Here is a 26,959-nt window from a genome sequence, read left to right as displayed (position 1 = left end):
TTGAGTATGATGTTGGCTATAGGTCTCTCATATATGGCCTTTATTATATTGAGGAATGCTCCCTCTATTCCCACTTTGCTGAGTGTTTTTATCATAAATGGGTGTTGTACCTTATCAAAAGCTTTTTCCGCGTCTATTGATATGATCATGTGGTTTTTGTCTTTGCTTTTGTTTATGTGATGTATTACATTTACTGTTTTGCGAATATTGAACCATCCTTGCATCCCTGGGATGAATCCCACTTGGTCATGGTGCATTTTTAGATAAATTTGTTATAATCACTGGATCATAAATAAGAATATTTTATAGAATATAGAATAAAAAGATTATTTTATAACCATTGCTCTTTGGAACTAGTAGAACTAGAGTCTATGAAATTAAAAAAAACAGAAATATATATTATAAAGTTCTCATTCTTCTAAATGTTCTTCTCCCTCAGTCAAGCAATCCTAGAACTCACATTGTCTCTGGTACTTACTTTTAAGTAGTTGAAAGAAAGTGAACATAACTTTTTTTTTTTTACTTTTAAATAAACTGTATTCAAATGGATTGTAATTATAGTGAACCAACTACTGTTTTTTCCTCTTTTCAAATTGCAGATAGCCTCTACTGGATTTGGTTAAGGTTTTATAACACACTGTAGTTTCTGAAAATAACAACATACTTAGAAAGTTTTATAAGAACAGAAATACTTAAAGTATATTAAATACATCAAAAACTCTACATATGATACTAAGGAGTGTATCATTGTCCTGATAACAAACTAGTATTATTATTTTCCTAATATTTTTCTGATGTTGGTTGTGTAATGTCTGCATAAATGAAGTGAATGCACCAGAACTAAGGTGTCTGAAAACATTATACCTTGACATGACATGCGGTTCTTTTGGAGATGATATCCCACTGTACACATGCAAGTCCTTGTAGTTTCCGATGTTGGTAAACAAAGTTGAGAGCATCCACCATTATTGAGTTGGCAGAAATTGCTGCCTACATAGAAGGAAAACACACAAACTTAATTCAAGAAAAATAAAAAATAGCATTCATTGTCAATAATTTGTACAAATGTTTATGCTACTGTTGATTGCTAAATGTGCTATTTTATACTGACTAATTTGAAGAAGCAGATTACAGTTGAAGTCTGACCTTACAAAATGGTAAATGGAGATCTAATATATAGCATACTGATTATAGACAACAATACTATAATCAATTTATAGTATTAATTTAGCTCTGAAGATCACTCAGTGGTGTTAATACTAGATCTTAATTGCTTCCACCACAATAAATGGGAATCATATGATGTGATGGTGGTGTTAGCTAAATATACAGTAGTAGTCATATTGTAATATATAAATGCACAAAATCAACACATGGTGCATCTTAAACTTAAAGTGTTATACATCAATTATATCTCAAAAATAAGCTTAAAAATAAAGAGGTCATTAAAATGATTTAAAGCAAAGGGAGATACATCATAATTTTTTTAGTTAAAGAAAATCTAAAGGAAATTGGTTTGTCATGAATACTGTCATAGACATTGCTTATATTTTAAGATCACACAAAACAAGAAATGTTCACTTTTTGACTTTTAAATTTAATTTCAAATTTACAGGTACTCCCTTTTTAAGGATACTTTAATCAAATGTTGCAAATAAATGATCATTAAATTATATTAATAACTCAACTCAAAGACTATACCACTGCAAGAAAGGATTTTGAAAGCAAGGAAATCAATTTTGTCTTTCCTAGGAACATACTCTTCTAGATATTCCTAAAAATATGTTTAAAGTATACCCTGAAGAACCATCTAATTCATTGGCATATTAACATTCCTTATTCCTTGTGTTAGTGAGGACAAATATTAGGTAATCACAAGTAGACATTCTATGAAGATGTTCCATTAAATTTACTATACCTAACATGTAGATAAAGCTAGTGAAGTTAAGAAATTTACAACCTTACTTAGTAAGTTCATTAAATATCAATTTTGCAACATTTCTATTATTCTAAGACATGAGATGACATTTACTGAATGTTTAAGCTTTGATATGAAGTGCAATAAATCCAGTGAGAAATTAAAAACATGATGAATGCTATATATCAATAGTGCCCCATGGAAAATTCAAAGTATCAATGCAATTCATTATTCCTGGTCCCCTGAAGTCAAGACAGTCCCCTGATGAGATTTAATTGTCAATCAAGCCTTTCATGAGCTCTGTCATTTTTGAATTATGAAATACCCTCAATGTGTGAGATATTTTAGCAAAAGATCTACCATGTTTTCTGCTCACTTACTACAGCTGGCATCTTATGTAGTAGCACATACTAGGGTTTGAGTTGGTCTGAACTTTTGAAATAATTATGTTTATTCTCTATAAACTAAGATTAATTAACGTATTCCTTTTTTCCCCAAGTTGACATAATACTAAAGTGATATTTCAGATCTCTGATTGTTTTAATAATGATATAAGAATTGTACATTTACAAGCATTCTATATTAACAATATACATATTTTGCTCCATAATATAAATATATGAAAATAAGAGAAAATGAGGCATTATAAAACCATAATAATATCAAAATTATGTGAAAAACCTTTTTGAGACTGTGCATTTTTAAACGTAGTTGCAGTAATAGCAATATATAGTATTATATTTATTTTTGATAAATAAAATTAATCTATGTTAACAACTATGTTGCACAACAATGCACATTTTATGTGCCATTTGTTTCATCTCTAAGGGAAAATTAATAGTGAAGAAGAGAAAAAGTGAAAATAAAATGAAATTTGTCATTATTTACAATGAAAAATTATAAATTTATCTATACAATATAGAATTAATATAGGAAAAGTACTACAGTAATTGTTAAAAGTGACAATTTTGGTAGTAATTATCTAGCAAGTTAGAAATACTAGACCGGCTTAGTATTTTGTAATGATGCTGATGTTCACTCCTCATGCCTCAATTCTTTAGGGGACTGAGAAAGTCCACTTGACTAATGAAAGTCTCAGCACTCCAGTGATCTATGTCAAAGATGAAAAATGAAGTAGCTAATTGTACTTTGAAGTGCAAAGACAAGTAATGTTAACATTTTAGTCCCAAATTGCTCATATTTCACACTAATGAAGCCTTTAAGCTACCCGCTGTAATTCTGTTAATGGGAATGTCTTTAATACAGATGTTTTTTATAGCATATTATTCTATTAAAAATAGTATTTTCACTGCATTTTAAGCTTAGGCATATTATATCATTAATTTCTTTTTGCAAGAGCTCCTGGTCAGTTTTGTACTACTTTTACAGCATGGAATATCCAAATGTACCTATATAATCAAATCCTTAAAAAATAAAGAAAATCTTGTCACCAAGAGCAAAATGAGTCAAGAATAATATAGTAAAATTTTCCTCCAGGAAAATTTATTGAAACTATATCAGAATAAATAGATGTATTATGTTAATTTAAAAAGTCAAATAATATATATATTTGGTCACATTTTTAAAAGTGAATATGTATATATTTTAAAGTCCTATTTAGAAATATAATATCTTTCTATATCTCTTTTGTATTTTCTAATCTGTGTTTTTAGATGCAATCTCATCAAATATGGACTATGAACTAAAGTTTATCATAATACTGTAAATTTTATACTTAATGAATACATTATATTAAAATCCCTTTCAAAATTATATTTTATTGTGTTCTGGTGTTTTATTCCTAGCTAATAATCTATTTCCTATGACTTGAATGCCAGTAAAGTTGTTTATTTTGGTACAGAAAATGTTCCATTATGGAATTGTTAGTGAAAACAATGCTTGCCCTGGCTGGCATAGCTCAGTGGATTGAGCGCGGGCCTGCGAACCGCATGATTGTGGTTCGATTCCCAGTCAGGGCACATGCCTGGGTTGCAGGCCAGTTCCCAGCTGGGGACTCACGAGAGGCAACCTCACATTGATGTTTCTCTCTTCCTCTCTAAAGATGAATAAATAAAATCTTCAAAAAAAATTAAAGACTTCTTACTAAAAAAAAACAATGCTGTTCACAATTATTGACAATGACCAAAATAAATGTCTGACACCGAGTACAAATTTGTGCTCAGGATTGGGTGTTGGTGTCTTCTCTACCATGAAAAGGACAGAATAGTGACTTTAGGCTATTTCTTAAAGCAATTTTCTCTTCAAATTTTTTTTCATTAATAAGAAATGTTTCCCACTGTTCCTGTCAGGAAAGCATTTCAGCCCTGGCTGGTGTGGCTCCTGGGATTGGGCTCCCGACTGCAAAGAGAAGGGTCACTGATTCCATTCCCAGTCAGGGCACATGCATGGGTTACAGGTCAGGTCTCCAATAGGGGATGTACAAGGAGCAATAACATGTTGATGTTTCTTTCCCTCGCTTTTTCTATTCCTTCCCCTCTCTCTAAAAATAAATAAATAAAGTATTTAAAAAAATAAAAGAAAGCATTTCAGACCCATTTTGGCCCCTTCACTTACAGGGAAAGCAACCATGAATATGGTCTTCATTTGTCTGTGGATGTGCAGGTTTGTATGGATCTCAGTTGGTGTCTGCAACAAACCCTGCCTATTAACAGTTGTCACCTGCCTTCCAAATCGTTGATCCCCTTGGGTCACTGTTCTTACCTCTCTTTTTCTCTGCTTTAGTCTACATGCCCACCTGCTTTAGATAGAAATTATTTTTTAATAGTTTTCCTAAGGATAAAGATATATAAAGCTAAAGATTCTCATGGCAGTGACTAGTATAAAAATGTAAAATATAGGAAAATATTTTTTCTAGGAAGGGAGTTCTGCTAATGTATGGATCATGAATCAAAAACTAAGAAAGGACTAGCAGGTGCAAGGCTGTATTGTCTGGCCTATCTAATCAAATTGCCATTTGGGCAGTGTGACAAGTCCACCTATGCAACCATCTGTTAGTTCCCTCTTCTATCACTCCGCATCATTGCACACCATTTGGAGAAACAAAAATAAAAAGCAAAATGCTTAGAGCTGAACAGTGCAGTGCGTTTGGGTGTAAAATCCTTATATTGACATAGTCCATTTGAAGCCTCCTAGTTCATTGAATTTCTAGCTTTAATTACATATTACAAATATTTTGTTGGGATTTTTTTTCTTGTATTTTTGTAGAAAACTGATTAAGACCACTTTGAAGAGCTGACACATCAATATTCTTGGGAATCTTTGTTAATATTTTGAAAGCTCATTATATGCCTCACATGAGTCATTTCTTCTACAATATCAAGCAGTGTTTGTATTTTATCCCTTTTTATATTAGAAGCAAAAATAGGAAACTTTGATTGTTGAACTGAAAAAATAACATGAAAAAAGAAAACATTATATATTCAAAAGCCGGCACAAATTCATGACAGTGTGACTTACCTTGCTGTGCTTCTCCATCATACACTTTCATATGCACGACCCCAGCAGTCTTATTTCTTAGGACTGTGGGATTTCTGCCATCTCTTTTGCTGCAGGTTCCCAGCTGAGCTAAGTTTTGGTCGGCCCACCACAGTTTCTGATCTATGAAAATAAAAATATTTTTATGGATAAGATAAGCATCTTATTAAATAATAATGAAAAGCTATTTACACTACAATAGTTTGTTATATCCTTTGCTATATTCTCAACCCCTGTTTGTAAGGAAAACAGTAAAATTACATTTACTTTTAAAAATGCAAACCATAGTGACATTTTGTTTAAATATTCCTCCCAATTAGAGATTCTTGGCTAGTTTTTCTTTTTATAAATAATATATGATATAAAATTATATTTCAAATTAATATGGAATACTTATTATTTACATTCTTAATGATGATAATAGTAGTATTGTACTATATCTGTAAATAAATAGCAAATCCAACAAAATATCTTAAGTATCTAAAAAAGGATTGTTCTTAACTTGTTTAAAGTATATAAGCTTTTAATCATTGGTATTTTTTATTACTGGGTTCTTCTTCATGGTTATATATATTTTTTATTTTTATACAGTTTAAGTCCCTTTCTCCAAAATTTTATTACTGTATAATGTTAAGTTGTATTACGTGCTCATTTAGTAGTAGAGACTCTGTGATATACCACAGGTAAAATAAAAAAAAAGTAGTCCTAACCCGCAGGATGTTAGAATTTTACTGAAAAATTACACATTTATCATTATTATGATAAATGATAAATTTATGATAGTGATAAATTTTACTGAAAAATTACTATTATCATTCTCTTTTATTAGATAGAAAATATAAGATTCATAGAGATTAAATTTCTTAATTAAATTTAAATATTTTGTCTTTCTCCAAAAATTGTGTTCTTTCTAAGTCTCCATGTTAAAGGCATGAAAAAAATAAGGTAATGCAAAGATTTAAACAAAAATTCTTAATTTTAAAGGTTTTAGAATTTTTATACATTTCAACAACAATCAAATGATAATTGAGATCAAATAATTATCTCCCCAAAAGTTGAAGTAAGTTTATTTCTCTGATTAAAAGAATGAAGTCTTTACTTTCAAGGTACAGTTACTTTCATTCAAATGCCAAGATATTTTGATTAAATCAAAGCTTAGTTTCAGGTATGGCAAGAACACTAACAATAATCATTCCTTACTGAATCTGTAACTCCAGAAAAAAATTAATAATAGGCAGCTTCGTAAGATATTTATCTGAGAATTCATAAGAGAATTGAGACTGAGGATGGGAAGGTTACTGTTGTTTATGGAAACAAATATGGAAGCTATGGAACCCAGATATGGAAGCAGCCCAAGTGTCCATCAGTGGATGAGTGGATAAAACAGCTGTGGGTCATTTACACAGTGGAATACTTCTTGGCCATAAAAAAGAAGAAAGTTTTACCCTCTGTAGCAGTATGGATGAACCTGCAGAACATCATGCTAAATGAAATAAAGCAGGCAGGGAAAGACAAATACTATATGATTTCACTTATATGTGGAATCTAATGAACAAACTGAAGTAACAATCAAAAGAGATCGGACTCATAGATGGAGAACAGATGACAGCTAGTGGGGGTGGGCGTGGTTAGAGATTGGAGAGATTGAGCAAAAAAAAAATGAAGGGACTCATGAACATCGATAATAGGGTGATTGCAGGGGGAAAGAGTATGTAAGGAGGATAAATGATAATAGAAAAAATACAATTACAATTTTTAAAAATATATTATGTTGATAATAGTTACAGTTTCTTTTGTATTATATGCTTTGTCACTATAAGTATATTTTAGAAATAAAATGTATAAAAATTGTGGAGACAAGAAATAATAAGAATTTACCTAACATATAGGATTTGTAGCCTAATGGACTGAACTCTCTCTGACTCAAGGGAAAAGCCATGCAGGTTTTCAATTTGGCAAGTAGGGCATATTGAAGCATGAAACATCTCTGTCTTTATACCTCAGCATTTCACCACTGGGTCTTAGATGATTGAGTGAGGCTAAAAGTTCTAACACTAAGAACTCAGAGATATTTTCTTTTGCACCATCTTAAAGTGTTTCACTTAGGGAATGAAGATAGTCCTTCCTTTCTTGGCCTCTAAGACCTCAGGAGTCTTGAGCAGGAACTACACAGTAACATTAGAAATAAAGATCAGGGACCTAAACAACAAAACAAACTAACAAGCAAAATATAACTGAAGACACTGAAATAGAGAACAGGCTGCCAGTGACCAGAGGGGAGAGAGAGGTAAAGGGGAAGGGTTTACAGGAACAAGTATAAAGGACACAGGGACAAAAACTAAGGGGGGGGAGTGGAAATGGGAGGGATGTGGGGAGGGCTGAGGGCATTGGCTGGGATGGGAGTAAAAGATAGAAAACTGTACTGGAACAACAAATAAACTAAAATAAAGTAAAGTAAAGTAAAATAGATATAAAGAGAACAAGGAGTAAGTGATTTTCTAAAGAAAGAGAAAAATATCTCTCTCTGCAAATTGTCCTGTTTGAGTCAGCTAAGATATAACATACCATGACCCTAGATCCCATCCATTAAAACTGAACATGTTAAGAGATCTCTATGGCAAAATAATAGTTTTATTTCTGGTAGCATTGTCCTTATTATTACAGGATATTTGGGCAGGGGACTGAAAAGTGCATTCCTTCTTAACCACTAAACTCATGATATTGACCTTAGTCATTCTGTTCTCTTCAGTTCATTTGGAGAAGAATTTCCACAGCAACACTCAAAATGACAAGCACACTATTACACCTTCCTGGGCAGTAGAGGCAGCCATACAACCCAATTCTGGATTACAGTTTGGGGGAAGAATGGGATTCTACGTGTAACATGAAAGCACACCCTATCACATACATACTCTGTGGGTGACCAATTAGATTGTTGCAGGGTAGTACAGGGTCCTGAAATAAGTAGGAGGGGAGCCTGATACAAAGAACCATGGCCTTGAGGACAATGACCAAATAATCTGGTGCCCATGCAGGACTATGAGGATTTAGACGACAGATATCATAGTGACCAGCACAAAACTAGGACCACAGGTATCATAGAAAAACTCTTTGCAGGTTGTTAAAGTCCTTTGAAAACATGTCTTTCATCACCTATAATTCCTACTCCAGATTCTTCAACCTTCCTGATAATAGACTGCCTCCAATTCAAAATTTTCTATCTGGTTTTTAAATCATTAAATACACTGAATTGATTCTACCTAAGGATACTTCTTTCCAACCACCTTTTAGTACATGTATTTAGTTTACTCTTAACATATCGTAATATTCATTCATATGTTTATTCAACTATATTGAAGATTTTTATTTATAAAGCACTAACAGATAATGGAAAAATGACAGAACAAGACAAATAAAATCTCTGCTTTTATAGATTTATGGTCTAGTGAGAGAGACAGGCAAGAAATAAAACAGATAACAACTGAAATGCCTAAAAATCAACAGTAAAGAAAAAGATAACCTTCTTGAAAATGGACAAAAGGTTTGATAATACATTTCTCCAAAGAAGAGATGCAAACAGCCAAGAGGTATATGAAAAGATATTCAATATTACCAATGGAAGGGAAATGCAAATCAAATCACAATGAGATCTATCACCTCATATCTGGCAGGATGACAAGCATCATCACAACAAAATGTTGGAAAGGATGTGAAGAAAGTGGAATTTTGTACACAGTTGCTAGAATGTAAAATGGAACATCAACTATAAAAAGCAGGATTACTCAAAAAATTAAAAATAGAACATCCTATGACCTAGACAGCCTCCCTTCTGGGTGTGTATCCAAAAGAACTTAAGTCAGAATCTTCACTGCAGCACTATTCACAATAGTAGAGGTATGAAAACACCATATATACCACTGAAGGAAGAATGGATAAAGAAAATGTGATATACAGATACAGATGTAGATGATATATACACACACATATATAAATATTATTTACAATTGTCAAGAGATGGAAGCAGCCCAAGTGTCCATCATTCATATATATATATAATATATATACAAATGTATATGGGTATATATATACGTGTATTATATACATACATATAATGTCCAGAAGGTATCCAGCTATGTGATATGAAAAATAGAGACATTTATTGAAGAAGATATGAAATACAAGAAACATTATACATGGGACAATGACACCTCAGTCCCTTTTAAAGTAGGCACCTTGGACCTCATACAGTGCTTCCGTTTGCAAACATCAGCTGTCCCATTGTATTTTCCTGAATCTTGTCGATGGTCTGAAATCTCTTTCCTTTCAAAGGTGGTTTTAGTTTTGGGAAAAGCCAGAAGGCACAGGGGGCCAAATCTGGGCTCTGGGGAAGAGGGTCTTAAGTCACCTGGATGATTTGATGTTTTGACAAAAACTCTGCATGAGATGTGACGCATGATGGGTGCATTGCTGTGATGAAGTTGCCAATTGCCAGTTGCCCATAGCTGCAGCCTTCTGAATCATCTGAATAGTTTCCATGGAGGAATGTTCAAGCTTAACGCAAGATTTGATGCAGATTCGTTGATCTCATTTAGTTTTATTCCCTGTGATGGCCACGCAATACACATGCTCACTCAGTTGTGTGTACCTCCCTCCCTGACAGTGAAGTCATCATTGTTCACATATGCACATTTCAGTCCACTCCTCTTGGTTGCCAGGTTGTATCAATGTCCAGCAAACCTTTCTCATTATATTAACAATGGTTGGATTTTTTCCAGACAGACCCATAGACATATACACACACAATGCATTATTATTCAGCTTTCAAAAAGAAGAAAATAATCTGTGGGGGATGTTGAGAATACGAGAAGCTATGTATGTGTGGTGGTAAAAGGTATATAAGAAATCTCTGTTATTTTCCTCACAATTTTACTATGAAACATAACCTGCTCTAACACAACAAAATCTTAATAAAAGTAGACAAATAAATGTTTTGCATATGCAAAAACATGAACAAAATTTGAGAACAGTATGTTAAGTAAAATTAACCAGTCATGAAAGGACAAATCCTACATGATATAACTTATATGAGGAATCTAAAATATTGGCTCTTCAAAACAAGGACTAGAAGGGTAGTTGCCAGGGTTGGGGAGGGGTAAATGAGGAGTTGCTATTTAACAGGCATGAAGTTTCAGTTATACAAAATGAGTAAGTTCTAGAGATCTGCTGTGCCTACAGTTAACGAGACCATATTGTGCACTTCAAAACTTGTTAAGAAGTTGCCTCATGTGAAGTATTCCCAGCACCGTAAAAAATAAGACATAATAAAAGATTTCTATTAGTAATATGAAGAAAATAGACACAATTCCATTTTTTTATTTTGTTGCTTTCCTTACCTTTGTCTACACATAGATCTTCTATCCTCACCCATCATTACACAAGTATAACCCCACCCTCAGTAAAATATTTCAGACTAGCATATTTAACTTTGACCCTTCCTTCTTATTAAATCTATAGCTTCTACAGACAGAAACAAATACATGGTTTTATATTGTTGCTTTTTCTTTACTTTTCATCTGTACTAACTTTGATTTCTCTTCAGAGATGGAAGCCCCTGAGAACAGAATCCTGTCTTTAACTCCTCTGCATTCTACACAATGCTTTGCATTTTTTTAAACTGGTGTGATATAGAAATTCCCTAAATACTTGTGAATTGATTGGGAAAGTAAATATCCCTAAAAATATCGTCCATGATAATTCATAACTTCAAAAATATTTTAATAAAATCATCTCTTCCCCCTCATTGATAGTATCTTTTATTTTATTTTTTTTCTTTTTAAGATTTTATTTATTTATTTTTAGGCAGAAGGGAAGGGAAGGAGAAAGAGAGGGAGAGAAACATCAATGTGCAGTTGCCTGTGTGTGCCCTCCTCTGGGGGGCTGGCCCACATCCCAGGCATGTGCCCTGACTGGGAATCGAAACCAAACCAGCAACCCTTTGGTTCCCAGGTCATGCTCAATCCACAGAGCTACACCAGCCAGGGCTTATAGCACCTTTTAAAAATACCTATTTTAAATATTATCCTTTTAAAGATCTCTCTAAATATATAGGATGTTGCTTTTGACAGTATAATTATCATTTAGTTTCATACGTGCTTTTCTTTCTTTTTTCCCCTCATGTTATTATTAACAGGAATACACTAGGATCTTCAGAAATTATCAGAATTCCAAAGCTGCTTGCTTAAGCTGCATGCAAGTAATTATGAATAACTCTAGTTCACTGTTGAATTGTGTCCCCGGAAATTTGTATATGAAAGTTCTAACTCCAAGTATGTGAGGTGTGACTATATTTAGAGGCAGGGCCTTTAATGAGGTAATTAAGTTAAAATGAAATCATTATAGTGGGTCCCGATCCAATATGACTGGTGTCCTTAAAGAGGAGGAAATTAGGTGACAGACAACCAGGAAGAAGACAGCCACCTACAAGAGCCCTCAGGAGAAATAAAAAAATGCCCACCCCTTGATCTCAGACTTTGAGCTTACAGAATAATGAGAAAATAAATTTTGGTTCAGTCACCCAGTTTGTGGTACTTTGTTATGGCAGCCCTAGCAAAATAATGCATTTGCTAATAGAGAAAGTAAAGGACCTGATAAAATATAAAAAAGAGAAAGACAGCAAAATGTACTTGAACAATAATTAAATTAAAACAATAAATAAATATTACACAGGAAAAAAGTAACAAAAAATGTAAATATAAATTGATTCTACCTTACGGTCTCCAAAATCTTAACTCAGAAAAAGAGATTAAATTTACTGAAAGTTAGTAAGCTTCAGGGCCTTTGCTAGGCTCTGAACATAAGCAAATATGATTGTCTCATTTAATCATCATAAATGAGATGTAGTATGTTAAAATATTTCCAGGAAGTCATAAGGTGACCTCTCCTACTGGCACACAGAAGTGTGGTGTGCACTCTCAGCTGGTATTACTTGAATTTCAATGCCCTTTCCACTGCATTGCTCTGTGCATATCATAATATCCCACTGAACCTAATAACACCACACTTTGCAAGGCAAACATACTTGATAAATATAAATTGAGTTAAAGTGTTAACCCAGATTAAAGACAGCTGCAATATATATTTCAGTAAATGCATTTTAAAATGGATAATTATAAAGTTTTAATAATGCTTTGCTTCTATAAATATATCAACCAAATTAGTAACTTCTGAAATATTATCATATGTATTTTTAGTGAATGTTACAATTGTTGAGATACATTTTTAAAGTTGAATTTTTCTCAAACACTTGCTTTTTATTTTAAAAATGGAAACTATAATAAAATTCCTAGTTACATTTGAATTTAAGATAAATAAAAAATAACTTTTTAGGGCATAATATACAAAAAGACTGTTATTTATTTAAAATTCAAGCTTAAATGGGAGTCTGGTATTTTATATGGTAATTATATTGCTTATGCTCTCTTCTAAAACCACCAAATTCACAAGAAAGCAATGCAAAAGTCATAGGCCTACAAAGAGAAAAAATAGGAGAGGAGGCAATGGCAATAAAAAGAATAGATTGATGGAGACTCCAATAGGGCAGCTATCTACCAGCTTTGTTAGAGAAGGACTTAGAAAAGGAATAACACTTCTGTCTGGCAGAAAGCTGTCCCCCCAGCTTTTACCTTGACACCAGACAATTTAGTTCTTTTCTGTAGGTCCCTGGTGTTTTTCAAGCTGCTGCCCCAGTGCTGAATCTCAAAGGGAATGAATCCAAGTTCATGCGGGCCCTTGAAGAGGAACAGCTGTGACTCCAGAAGCCCTCTGTCTCATTCACGCACAACCCCCTCTGGTTTTCAGAGCCTAAGGTTATGGGGATATCTCTCCTGGCAGGATCCTGGCCTGGGGGGCTCAGATCCTTCTCTCCTCTGGGAGGGCCTTCCTAGTTTTAGTTGAGATGTTCCCCCCTGATTTTTAACTGCCACACGTGGGTATGGAACCAGTTCATTCCACATCACTGCTCCTCCTCTCAGTCTCTGTTTGGCTTCTTCATATATATATATATATATATATATATATATATATATATATATATATATATACACACACACACACACACACACACGCACACACATGCACACATATATATTTACTTTTTTCACATTTTTATTGTTATTTAAGTACAGTTATCTCCATTCCCTAACCCCCCAGCAATGCCCCTTTGGTTTCCTCTTTAAGTCACCTATTTGTAGGACTTTCAGCTAGGCTTCAGGTGGTTCTAAATGATGGTTGTTCTGTAGTTTAGTTGTAATTTCGCTGTGGTTGCGGGAGGATGTGAGCGACAACCTACTCTGTCACCTTGACCTGAAGTCCAATATCCTCATTTATTTGTTTTAATATTTTATTTCTTTATCTTTAGAGGGGAAGGGAAGGAGAGAGGGAGAGTAATATCAATGTATGATTGCCTCTTGTGTGTTCCCTGCTGGGAACTGGCCTGCAACCCAGGCATGTCCCCTGACTAGGAATCAAACCGCGACCCTCTGGGTCTCAGGCCCTCGCTCAATCCATACCAGCCAGGGCCAATATCTTCAGATTTATAATAGTAATTACATTCTTGAAATAAGGGCTCAAAGTTTTAAAAAAATACTGTGATATCATGCCACAGATGAAAACAATATCATAGTGACTATAAGGTGTTTTTCTTTAAAGGTCTTTCAGGTGATTTTTTTGTTTGTCTCAGGTGGAGACCCACTAGAACAGCAAGTATAACCATCTCTTCAGAACTTGGAAATGCAAATTCTCAGGCCCCACCTTGGACCACCTGAATCTTACACTCTGCAGGGGTGTCCAACCTGTGGCCCATGAGCTGCATGCAGCCGATTATGACTGTGAATGCAGCCCAACACAAAATCATACATTTACTTAAAATGTTACGAGATTTTTTGTGATTATGTGTTGCAATGTATTTAATGTGTGGTCAAAGACAACTCTTCTTCTTCCAGTGTGGTGCAGAGCCACCAAAAAGTTGGACACCGCTACAGAGTGAGGCCCAGAAATCTGTCTTAACAAGCCCTTCAGCTGATTCTAATCCAGACTCAAATTTGGGACCCACTAACATTATTATCACTTAATCTCTACTTGTGCACTTACATATGGTATTCATACCATTGGTGTTTTATTTTCAGTGTCATTCATGGTGTGGTCATCTTCTCCAGAGAGTAAATCCTCAATCTTTGACCAGGCTTGAGAAGAACCACTTTCTTGGCTGTATAAACTGCTAGATTCTAACTGCTTCTAATTAGACTAAAGTAATCCTCCTACTTTTAGTTGCATTTATATATTTTAGAGGTCACAGACTCTCCGATTTCTGACTTCTTCTGAATTTCTGAAGTGAAAATTAACTTGCACCTGGCCTCCTCCTATTGCAGGTATTGGTTTTCATTTTACTATTAAGTCAGTCAAGAGACTGACGCCTGTTAGAGGAAGGAGACTTGGGGGGCTGGGTGAGGCAGGGGGAGGGATTGAGCAAAGGGAAAAGAAAGAAGAAAGAATCAGGGACACAGACAACAGTGTGGTCATTGCCAGAGGGGAGGGGGGTTGGGAGAGGTAGAAGCAGGGAAAGGGGGGCAATGGTGATGGAAAGAGACTTGGCATGACAAAAGCACAATACAGTATACAGATGATGTGTTGTAGAATTTTATACCTGAAACCTATATAATTTTACTACATGATGTCACCTTAAGTGTTGCAGACCGTTCTGCATGTTTTTAGGAATTGTATCTCAATCCCTTGTGGCTAAAGGGCAATGAATGACCTCTGGTCTGCGAGTGAAAGAAGACAAAGCTTGTCTCTGGTAGCAGATGCTGCTTTGGTTTTCTCTCCCTGCCCCCAAAGCTTAGTTGGAAGTCAATGATGGGTAAGACCCCTCACAGCAGGGGAGCAACCTAAGCCAGACTCGATCACTTGGGAGGCCTTCATGGAAGGTCTCAGGGGCTGCAACAAAGAGAGAGAAATGGACTCTTGTCCCCTGGCTTTGACATAGCCCGAGTCCCATGTTCTCTGGGAGAAGTGCTTCCTGCCTCCAATCCCCTTAAGCCTATATACCTGCTGGGGAGAGGTGCAGCTCCTTCCTTGCCTTGCTAGAGCTTGTCCTGGGGGAAAATCTGGCTTCACAGAGACTTCCTGATAAACCTGTGAAATCTGCTCTGCCAAGACTGCTTTCATTCATATGTTAAGGGTTCCAGCAGGAAACCCTAAAACTCTGTTCATGATAGACTCTGAAGCCCTCAGATTTCTTTGAAATGTTATCTACTGTTTGATCCTTGCCGCCCTTTTTCCTGTGTATTACAACCCAATAAAAGCCCTGGAGAAGGGTGCTTGGGGCCTTTTTCTCCTCGGAGAAACTGGCCATCAGCCCATGGCCTTTTCTCTCTGGGAAAATGGCTACTTCTCCTCCCTAAGCAGATCACATCTGCCACATTCATTTTCATGTGTGGCACACAGGGGGACTTGCTCCCACACTTAAGAAATTCATTTAGAGCAATAAAAAATGACTAAATAAAATAGCTAAACCAAAATTTGCAGTCATAAAAATTAAAACAATTATAGCTAGAATAAAAATGTTGATAGAAAGTTGAATGTTGGAAAAATCTTTAAGAAAAAAAAACAGAAAGACAAGAAGAAACATAAAATGAGTTATATGAGTTTAGAAAGAGATCCTTGAGAAACAGAGGGAAAAGTCACATAAACAATTTACATCATTCCCCACAATTGAAGAATGTCAGTTGTTTTCAGATTAAAAGAACCACAGAAGTTCCAAGAAAAAAACTGATAAAAAAGAAACACACTATTTTGAGGTCTCAGAATAACAAAAACAAAGAAAAGATTCTGTAAGTTTCTAGAGAAGAAAAAAGTTAATAATCAAAGGATACAATAGCAGAATAGAATTGGCAGTCTCAAGTACGAAATTAAATTTGAGAACACAGTCAGGCGTACCTCGGAAGATCTGATACAAACTATTTGCAGTCTTGATTCTCATTTCATCTGCTATGGAATGAGTGTGTGTGGCCCAACCCCAATTCATATGTCAAAACTCTGATACCCAGTGAGATAATATTGGAAGATATGACATTTGGAGGGAGTTAGGTCATGAGGGTAGAGCCCTCATAATGAGACCACTGTGTTCTTAGGAAAAGAAGAGAGCTAGTCCAGCCTCTTTCCCTGCTCTCTACCATGTGAGGATACTTGCAAACTGAAAAGTGGGCACTCCTTAGACATTGGATCTGGCACCTTGATCTGGCACTTCCAAGTCCCAGACCTGTCTAGAGACACATCTACTGTGTCTGAGAAATAAATATTTAAGTAACCAAGTCTATGATCATTTTTTACAGCAGCCGAAACTTCCTAAGAAGTAAGCAACCGAATGTTAGAGTGGAACAAAGATATTTTAGACATTGTCCTAATAAATATTCCTCATGAGCACCCTTTCTCAGAAAGCTGCTGGAGGCTGCACTTCACTAAGATAAGGTAAGAAATTGGGAAATGTATAGTGGGTTTAGAAAACAGAAAAGATATACAGAAACCCAACCATGTAACGGCGAATAGAGCTCCAAGGATGGCAGCAGCAAATCTAGAATTTAGATTTGCTGAGCTGAAGATTAGCAAAATTTAGATTAGCAAAACTGAAGCAGGAATTTAGAGAATTTCGGGACAAACCCAAGTTGGGGGGTGGGTTCGAGAGCTTTATGTTCTCAGCTCCCATAGTATTAGGTCAATAAACAATATCTACAACTTTAAAAACCATTCATAACCATGGCAAGAAGCAGTAAAAGAAGTAGCCAAAAGGCTTGAGATTTTTGTCTACTGCCTGGGAATTTGAAGAGAATGAGTAGTGGAGTATTCTTTCTTACAACTTCAATAACTACATTATCATCCTAATAGCTCATAAATCTCTATCTTATGATAAAATATCCCCTTAATCTTCAGTCCATGTAACCAACTGCATAATAGGTATTTCTACCTGAATATAAAAAAAGTCACCACAAACTTTATACCAGATAGCAAATCTGCTGGCTTTGAGCTTGGACTTCCAATCTCCTAAACTAGGAGAAAACTATTTGCTGTTTAAGCAACCAGTCAATGCTATTTTTGTTATAGCAGCCCAAACCAACAAAGACAGTTTCTCATAGTGAATAGCTCCCACTCAGTCATCAGAGGTAAAAGCCACTCATCATTTTCCCCACCTTGTCCCCATGGCCTCTCTGAGGTACCTCATCATTCTAAGCAAGTCCACTTAATTTTCCACCTTTATTGTCTCACCAAAGGAATGTTTAATTTCCTCTCCATTCCCACTGAAACTGCTTATCTCAGTGCCTCATCAATTTTCATCTTCCAGTCATTGCTCAGAAAACACTACAGTGATCTTTCTAAAATGCAAATCAAAGCATGCCATTCTGCTGTTTAAAATACTCACATGGCTTCCCCCTCAACCTCCCTCATGTGACACAAAGGCCACCCAGGAGCTGATGCCCACTTATCTTCCTATCACCTAATCCGTAACCACTCCTGGAACTGGTGCCCCATGTTCCAGGAATATTGAATCGCAGTCAACTTTCAAATTCCAAACAGAGATCAATCATGATGTAGAAGAGACGTGAATGAAAATAACCAAAAGAAAAATAATTAAAACTGCCATGAATATGAAAATAATCCACATATCAGAATAAGTGGATTCTTCATAATCATATAGAAGCCATTACATACTTATACTGTTCCTACCACAGATCAGAAATTCCCCTCCACGTGGGCAATCAGAGCTGCATGTGTCTGCTGGCAGCCATCTGTCCACCAGCCAGCTGCTCTTCTGGTGCAGAGGGCAGCGACTGAACTAGAAGTCTCTTTGCTCTTCCTTCTCCCAAGAATTGTCCCCTTTTTATTTTATTTTATTTTATTTTATTTTTTGAACAGAGAATTTGGAGAAGGACAGTGAAGGGAGGATGGAAAGCACTGCAAAACAAACTCAAGAATTTTGCTTTGGGGGCTTTGTGACCTTGAACTGACTGGTAGGGTCCTAAATTCTTTCCCTGCATTATTATATTGAGATTCCTGCCTCATTGAGAGTGGAAGGGGCAGTCTGGGGTTCTAGGGAGAAAAAGGAGAATGGCAGGCAAGTTAATTTCTGAGTTGATGGCTGGACTGTGTTGCCAGCGAACCTGAGTCTTTGTTCAATGATGAAGTCTTTCTTCACTGACAAGGACAGTGAGAGGAAAGAAGTAGCTGACAAACACAAGGCAGCTCCAAATAACTGCTTGCTGGGATGCTGGAAAACAAAATGTAAATCCACTACAAACTGATGATACCCAACATGGTCTTTATTAGAAGAAGCAAAGCAGAGGAAGAGGAGGGGCAGGGAAAGGAAGGAATGAAGAACTATTCGAGCTGGATAACAGCGCAGATTGTTTGAACATTTTACTTATGCACATTTAAATTAAATATGTATTTTGTATCACATTGTGTTTAATTGTGTCTGAACTGTTTCACTCTGTGTTCTCATACCATTTTCCTCTACACCAGTTAGTAGGTTAATATACAGTTGGTAGTATTTATAATTTTCCAAATGATAGCCAGATGTTTCTATATGTTTATGGAAGAAAGGGGGCCACATATCATGAGTGGCAAGCCCAGTGGAGACCTGTGTGGCAGCCTTACACACTCAGAGAACTAAAGCCATAAGGGATGGTCTGAATTTAAAACTTATTAACTGAGAGCAGTTCAAGGCAGGTAGTTTGTCCTAGGCCAGTATTTTTCCCTAACAAAGGTCAATATTTACCTTAACTGAGCCTGTCTCTTTTTGCATCCAACATAAAATACCTTTGGAATGCCAAGATCTTTTCCTCTTTTTGGACCCTTCAGGGCACAAACTCCTACCAGAGCAGTCATTCATTGTTACCTCCTTCTCTGTAGACCTGTAACTGTTCAGGGCTAACAGTCCTATATCCACCAATGTAAAAGGAGTATTTGTGTGTCTCTCCATTTTACTCTTTATCTAATCCCAGAGATTTCTCTGCTTTTCTTTCTCCTACCTCCCTAATCTATCACCAATGGCTTTCATGTATCCCCCTTATGTCTTCTCCTTTGTAATGTGAAAATTAAAGTGTTAAGATTCCATTCTTTGGAGCTTTTCCCAGTTTGTTGAGATGTTGCTTCCTGACGATTGTTAGCATGGCTCAAATAAACTCACAAAAATTCTCTACAAGTTTAAATGTTTCTTACATTGACAGCTTTTTGTACTTGCCATCAATTTCTTCCTCCATCTGGAATGTTAAACATCCATTGCTACACCTATCTCTTTCCCGTTATCTGAATGGTGGACACATACACAGATTTCTGGACTGAGTTCAAATGGTACCTGTATTTGGAAGCTGTAGTTGTCCTCAGAAAGTGGAGTGGTTCACCTGACCCTTTGTGTTGTTCTGTGGTCTGTGTATAATTCCATTATAGCATTCATAATCCTGTAGCATTTTGTTATTTACATGTATGTCTCCTTCTTTAAAACATAAGACTCTTCAGGATAGGGATTATGTATTATTAACTTTTAACCTCCATACATAGACTGATGCCAGACATATGAATGGTTGAGAGTCACTACAGTATGTGAGAGAATGTGGCTTGGAGTCACACAAATCAGCTTAAATATTTGGTTGTGACATTTATCACTGGGTGATCTTGAGCAACTTACTTTTACTCTTAGTATTATTCTCATCATCTCTAAAATGGGGGAAATCTTACTACCCTCAAGCTAAGGGACATGAATGGTAAGAACATTCTTTGGCAGCTATACTGAATAAAATAATGAGCAAAAAAAATCCACATCAAAATCTGTGTGAACATATGCATGACTATATTAATTATTATTATTTTTTAAATTTTATTTACTTATTTTTCAAGTACAGTTTTCTGAAATATACTAATTATTTTTAAAGAATTTATTTATTTTTAGATGGGAAGGAAGGGAGAAAGAGCAGGAGAGAAACATCTGTGTGTGGTTGCCTCTCACATGCTCCCTACTGAGGACCTGGACTACAACCCAGGCATGTGCCCTGAGTGGGAATCAAACCAGCGACTCTTTGCTTTGCAGGCCAGCACTTAATCCACTAAAACCACACCAGGTAGGATGTGACTATATTAATTCTAAAACATAACAATTCCAAAAAATATTTCTATGCACTGTCAATAGGAATATGTGTGGTTTTTTTTTTCAGAATAATGGATAAATCCATACTATGTTTTCCTATGATTTCACACTACTTCTCTTGTGGCTACCAGAATGTGTCACCCCAAAATTTGCTTCTTTGGCATAAGGATTAATTTGAACTGATTATTTTTTTAAGCAAACAAAAGAGAAGCTCTTGAAAAAGAGTAGAAGTTGCTTTTTGTAAGGTAAGTGCCCATTTGAAAAGGGCCCTGTGTGAAGAAGAGAGCTATTACCGGTGATGACTTTTTCATCTGAAACACTTATGTGCACGGCAGGGGCTGTTTACCGAACATCTCCACTCCCTGGCACAGGAACAGCCTCCCCTCTTTGAGCCACAGGCCCCTGTCTCTTTTCTTAGCTCAGGATGATATGTATAAGACTCATTGTCTGGTTTTCTTTTGAATCTCAAATCTTTGTGGGGCTTTGTACATATATAATTAACTTTTAAAAAGATTTTTTTCCTGTTAATGTATCTTTCACTACTGGTGTATCACCAATAATTTAGAAGGGTAAAGGGAAAATTATTTTTCTCCCCCTACACTAGTTACATTCATTTACATGGAGGGTGCTTGATATTAGTAGCAGAAATTCTTGGCAGTGGAAAAGAATAATGTTAATTGCTTGTGGTAATCACTCTAAAGGTAACCACCAAGTTCAAGTCATTCATAAATGTCATATTAATACAGGGAAAATGAAATACTGTAACTGCTGTTTGTATCTATAACTGTTTTAAACAAATGAAACTAACAGTGTTCAAAGAACATAATTTTTTTTACCTTGATTTACACACTGTTTAGGACAAAGTTTTAGGAGATTCATTTTCTTCCTTGTTAAGGGGTTCAGCTTAAGCAAAGTCTAAACAGAGCTAATTTAGGTAATGACCTTTTCTGTTTTGTGCCCTCCCCCCCAAAATAAGTTCACATGTTCAAACCCTAACCTCAAGTGTGATGGTAATTGGACATAGAATCTTTAAAGGGGTAAAGTTACAGGAGGTAATAAGGTGGGGCCCTAATCCAACAGGACTGGTGTCTTCATGAGAAGAGACACTAGGGATGTGAGCAGAGAGGAAAGACCTCATGAGCACATGGTTTGTAGGGGATCATTTACGGTTCTAACCAAGGAGGCCCAAAAGAAACAAATCTGCTGACAGTTTGATCTTTGGCTTTGCAGGCCCCAGAATTGTGACAAAATAAATATTTACTGTTTAAGTCACTCATTCTATAGTATTTCGTTATGGCATTCCTAGACTACCTTATACCTGCTAATTCGTGAAGAGCAAGACAAAGTACTGGAAAGTCTTTAAAATGAATCTATGACACAGGAATTGAAGGTCCAGCCTAAGCAGTACAACAGAAGTTACTGAGAAAAGACACGCCCTAAGATGAAACAGATCTGAAGCTTACTTCTAATATATTCCAATTACCTAAATGCAGATTACACCTCTGACCTCCCCTCCTTCCCCTTCCACTACATCACACTAGCCCAGGCTCTCCCAGTCATAGTCCCAGCAGCGGAGAAGCTGTAGCCAGTGAGTTGGGGTCAGCTCTGTCTGGGAAGAGAACTAAGCCTCACTCAGTTGACAGCCAGTGTGGGTTGGATGATAGATAAACTGCGACACTATAATAGAAATGAAAACTTTGTGGGTGTTTAATTTATAACTTTTCTCCTGAATATTTTCACAAATGACAACTTAATTAAAAAAATTACTTATACATTTTTAAGGAAAAATATAAAAATTAGATCTTAGAAGAAAAGATGAATATGAATCAAAATATGGCATCCTTATCATGTCAATATGAAGTAAGATCCACTATGAAAATTTAGTGTTTTGAATAATTTGCCAAAAATATTTGACAGTTAAAGAAATGTGAAAAAGCTTAAATCTTATTTAAAAATAATTTAAACAAATATGAAAGTGAGTTTTAATTCTTCTGTTTACTGTGGTAAAAAAAAGTTTCATTTTAAATGCTATAAAGTAGTCCAATCTGGTGAATGTCTAAATTTAAACTGGTCTGCAAATACCTGCTGTTCTCATAAGTGTATGACCATTGTTTCCACTTATTTACCATGTATTTTCCTCTGGATGCTAATTAAATTCACATATTCAAATTTTAAAAATAAATAAATAAAATAAAATTAACAGACCTAATTATCTTGGTCAATTTCTAAGGTGAGTAACCTTAGAAAAGATTTGACCTCCTGATATTCTGAGCAGGTTGGAACTTAGAATCACAGTAATGTGAATATTCAGTAAATAGGGGGTTATTTTGTTATGATAGGTTAGTAATCACTGGGCTCTCTGGTTATACTTACCTGAAATCAACCAAGCTCTGTGTCTATACTTTTTAGATTATTTTCCTTGATAACTTATACTGACATCAAAATTGGGCAGGAGGCGCCATAATGGATCATGAGTCAGTTAGAACCAATTGTTCATAATTTTAACTACTGAAGGCCCTAGATTTGCCTTGTATCAAATTGGCTTTCTGGGTCTGTCTGAATGACTTAAGCATTCTGTGGTTTCCAAGCTCGAATTTTGTTGAGATTCTTGTGTCATATTGAAGTCACATGTATTTTAATAATAGTTCCTCCAATGATCTGAGATATCCAGTATGAAACTCTTTGTTCCCAGTAACCAAATTCCATATGTAACACTATACAGGAAGTAGCAATCTCAGTAGACCTTGTCCCAAATATAGTATCATTATATTCAGATCTTGATTTTTGGAAGGATTCTAAAAAAATGGGAAACATGTTTTTCATTTAGAAGATAGCAATCATGATATAGAGGGTTCTGAGAGTCATGTCACTTTGACTAAAATAAAGAAAACTAGATTTCTGAAGAAGTTCACATGGAATAATGGCCAAGATGGAGGTGTAGGTAGAAACCCTTCACTTCCTTGCACAACCAAAAGGAGGATGACAACAAATCTAAAAACAATAAGGAACCAGAAGTGCCAGAAAATGAAACTGCATGGAACTCCAACAACCAAGAAATTAAAGAAGCAATCAACCATACCAGACAAAGAAACATGGCCCAAACAAAAGAACAGGACAAAACCCCAGTGAAAGAGCTAAGTGATGAGGAGATAGCCAACCTATCTGATGTGGAATTCAAAACATTGTTAATCAAAATGTTCACAGAACTGATTCAGCATGGTCCAAAAAATGAGAGTATGAATGAAGACCACCCAAAGTGAAATAAAGAAAAATATTCAGGGAACCAACAGTGACAGGAAGGAAACAAGGACTCCAATCAACAATTTGGAACAAAAGGAAAAAATTAACATCCAACCAGAACAGAATGAAGAAACAAGAATTCAAAAAAAAAATTGAAGAGAGGCTTAGGAACCTCTGGGACAGCCTAAAACATTTAACTATCCCAATTATAGGGGTCCCAGAAGGAGAAGAAAAACAGCAAGAAATTGAAAACTTACTTGAACAAATAATGAGGGAAAACTCCCAATCTGGTTCAAGAAATAGACTTTCAGGAAGTCCAGAGAGTCCCAAAGAAGTTGGACCCAAAGAAGTACACACCAAGGCACATCATCATTAAGTTAACCGAGATTAAAGACAAAGAGAGGATTCTAAAAGCAGCAAGAGGAAAGGAAAGAGTTATCTACAAAGGCATGCCCATCAGGCTATCATCTGATTTCTCAAAAGAAACTTTGTAGGCAAGAAGAGGCTGGAAAGAGGTATTTGAAATCATGAAAGGCAAGGACCTACATCCAAGATTACTCTATCCAGCAAAACTATCATTTAGAATGGAAGGGCAGATCAAGTGCTTCCCAGATAAGGTCATGTTAAAGGAGTCCATCATCACCAAGCCATTATTATATGAAATGTTAAAGGGACTTATCTAAGAAAAGGAAGATCAAAAATATGAACAGTAAAATGATAAATTCACAACTATCAACGACTGAACCTAAAACAACAACAAAACCAAAACATAAGCAAACAACTAGAACAGGAGCAGAATCAGAGAAATAGACACAGCATGGAGGGTTATCAGCTGGGAGGGGGAGGGGAAGAATAGGAGAGGAAAGGTACAGGGAATAAGAAGCATAATTGGTAGAGCATACAATACACAGGAAGAGGTTAAAAATGGTATGGGAAACAGAAAAGTCGAAGAACTTATATATACAACCCATGGGTATGAACTATGGAGGGGGGAATTCTGGAGGGTTGGGATACAGAGCAGAGGGGATATTGAGGGGGAAAATTGGGAAAACTGTAATAGCAGAATCAATAAAATATACTTAAAAATAGAAAACTAGTTTTCTAACCAGATATTTCAAGTGAAGGAAAAGAGCAGGGAAAATACTACTATTTTCAACAGTTGACAGAATGCCTATGAGAGCAAAAGAAGATCAGTGATAAAGCCTTAAAAATGTACAAACCTTTAGACCCAGAAATGCTACTTCTAAAACTGTGCACTAAGCTCGGCAAATAACTAGTTACACATACAGTAACCACAATATAATTTCAAACAGAACTTTAAAATCTTAACTGTTTATATATAGGTAATCATATAAATAAAATATCATAAGCATATAGTAGAGTATTATGTAAATATTAAAATGGCATTTTGAAAATGTTTATTGACATAGAAAGCAATGTTTTTTACAAATTAAAAGTAAAAGGAAGTTTATATGTAATATTTTAAAATATGTCATAAATTTTAACCCTCCTAAATTAAAAAAAAATTTAAACCACACTTCTTGGTATCTTTATGTTACTGTCTTTGCCAGTTTTGCATAATTTATTTAATAACATTCATATTCTATAACTTCAATTTTGATTTCAATTAATTTAAATCATTTTTACTGTGTGTTTCTTGAGAAATTTTTTTCTTTTAATAATGAACGAGAACCAACAAACTAGAATTTCATCATGATTTAAACACTGTATATTATATCACTGTATATTATAAGGTTCCAATATTTTTTAAATTGCTTTGGTTGGCTGTTCTATCTTGGATAATTTACTGTTCTGTCCTTAGTACTAAAAGAGTGATGCCATTTTTGTAGTTACTACCCTACTCTTGACAATTCCAAATAATTAATAATGTAAAATTTACAGATTAGAAATATGTGTGTGGGTATAAATATAAACATATTACTGGGAAAAGTTAAAAAAATAAATACTGTTACAAGTAAATAATTTTTAGTACTATCATTTGACATGTTCTTCTGTTTCCCAAATAAATTAACATGATACATCTATTCACTTGAAGATAAAAAAATGTTTAACAGTTTTCTGTTTAAGTAATCAGTTACCAAAATTGTCTCATTGCAACTCAATACTTTAATTGAGTTGGATGGAGTATCTACCAGCTGGCATACTCTTGAAAAAGAAAATAAAAATAAAATTGTTGTTTGTAAAATGAGTACCATCCTATAACCCTTTTTTTAGATTGTTGTTCTATTGTAGTTGTCCCAGTTTTCCCCATTGCTCCCCCAACCTCATCCAACCCCCATGCTCCTGCTCCTACAGTCAGTCCCCACCCTGTTGCCCATGTCCATGGGTCTTTTATACTCATTCCTGGACTAGATCCTTCCCCTTCTTTCCACCTTTATAATCCTCCCCCGTCCTCTCAGGTCACTGTCAGTCTGTTCCTCCTTTTCATGTCTCTGGTTCTATTTTGCTCATTTGTTTCTTTTGTTGATTAGGTTACGCTTATAGGTGAGATCATATGGTATTTGTCTTTTACTCCTTGGCTTATTTCATTTTGCATAATACTATGCAGTTCCATCCATGCTGTTCAAAAGTGTAGGAGTTCCTTTTTTCTATCTGCTGCATAGTTTTCCATTGTGAAAATGTAGCATGGTTTTTTGATCCACTCATTTACTGATGGGCACTTAGGCTGTTCCTAGCACTTGGCTATTGGAAATAACACTGCTATGAACATTGGGGTGCATAGGTTCTTTTGAATTGGTATTTCAGGATTCTTGAGATATGATCCCAGTAGTAGAATCATTGGATCAAAAGTAAGTTTCATCTTTAATTTTTTTTTTTAGGAAATTCCATACTATTTTCCACAGTGGCTGCACCAGTCTGCATTCCCACCAACAGTGCACTAGGGTTCTCTTTCCTTCTCAATCTTGCCAGCACAAAGTATGTTGATTTATTAATGATGGCCATTCTGACAGGTGTGAAGTGGTACCTCACTGGGGTTTTATTTTTCATCTGTTTGATGGCTAATGATGTCAAGTATTTTTTTCATCTGTCTCTGGGCCCTCTGCATGTCTTCCTTAGAGGGGTGTCTGTTCAAGTCTTTCACCCATTTTTAATTT

The 26,959-nt window shown here is 35.4% G+C and overlaps 1 protein-coding gene across 1 annotated transcript in view; it reads right to left on the bottom strand.

Moving 5' to 3' along the window:
- The window catches only part of LRP1B (LDL receptor related protein 1B), a 1,762,610-nt gene that overhangs the window by 481,929 nt on the left and 1,253,722 nt on the right, over positions 1-26,959 (bottom strand). The window contains exons 34-35 of the mRNA XM_053655128.1: positions 5,396-5,536; positions 865-990 (exon numbers count right to left, since the gene is read on the bottom strand). Of these exons, the coding sequence (XP_053511103.1) occupies positions 865-990; positions 5,396-5,536 (267 nt within the window). The remainder of the gene's footprint in view (positions 1-864; positions 991-5,395; positions 5,537-26,959) is intronic.

The sequence above is a fragment of the Artibeus jamaicensis genome, unplaced genomic scaffold (assembly GCF_021234435.1).
Source record: "Artibeus jamaicensis isolate MK-2021 breed Jamaican fruit bat unplaced genomic scaffold, CSHL_Jam_final contig_935, whole genome shotgun sequence".
In the NCBI taxonomy this organism is placed as follows: Eukaryota; Metazoa; Chordata; class Mammalia; order Chiroptera; family Phyllostomidae; genus Artibeus; species Artibeus jamaicensis.
The sequence above is the reverse complement of the archived record's forward strand: the minus strand, read 5'-3'. Positions and strand labels throughout refer to the sequence as shown.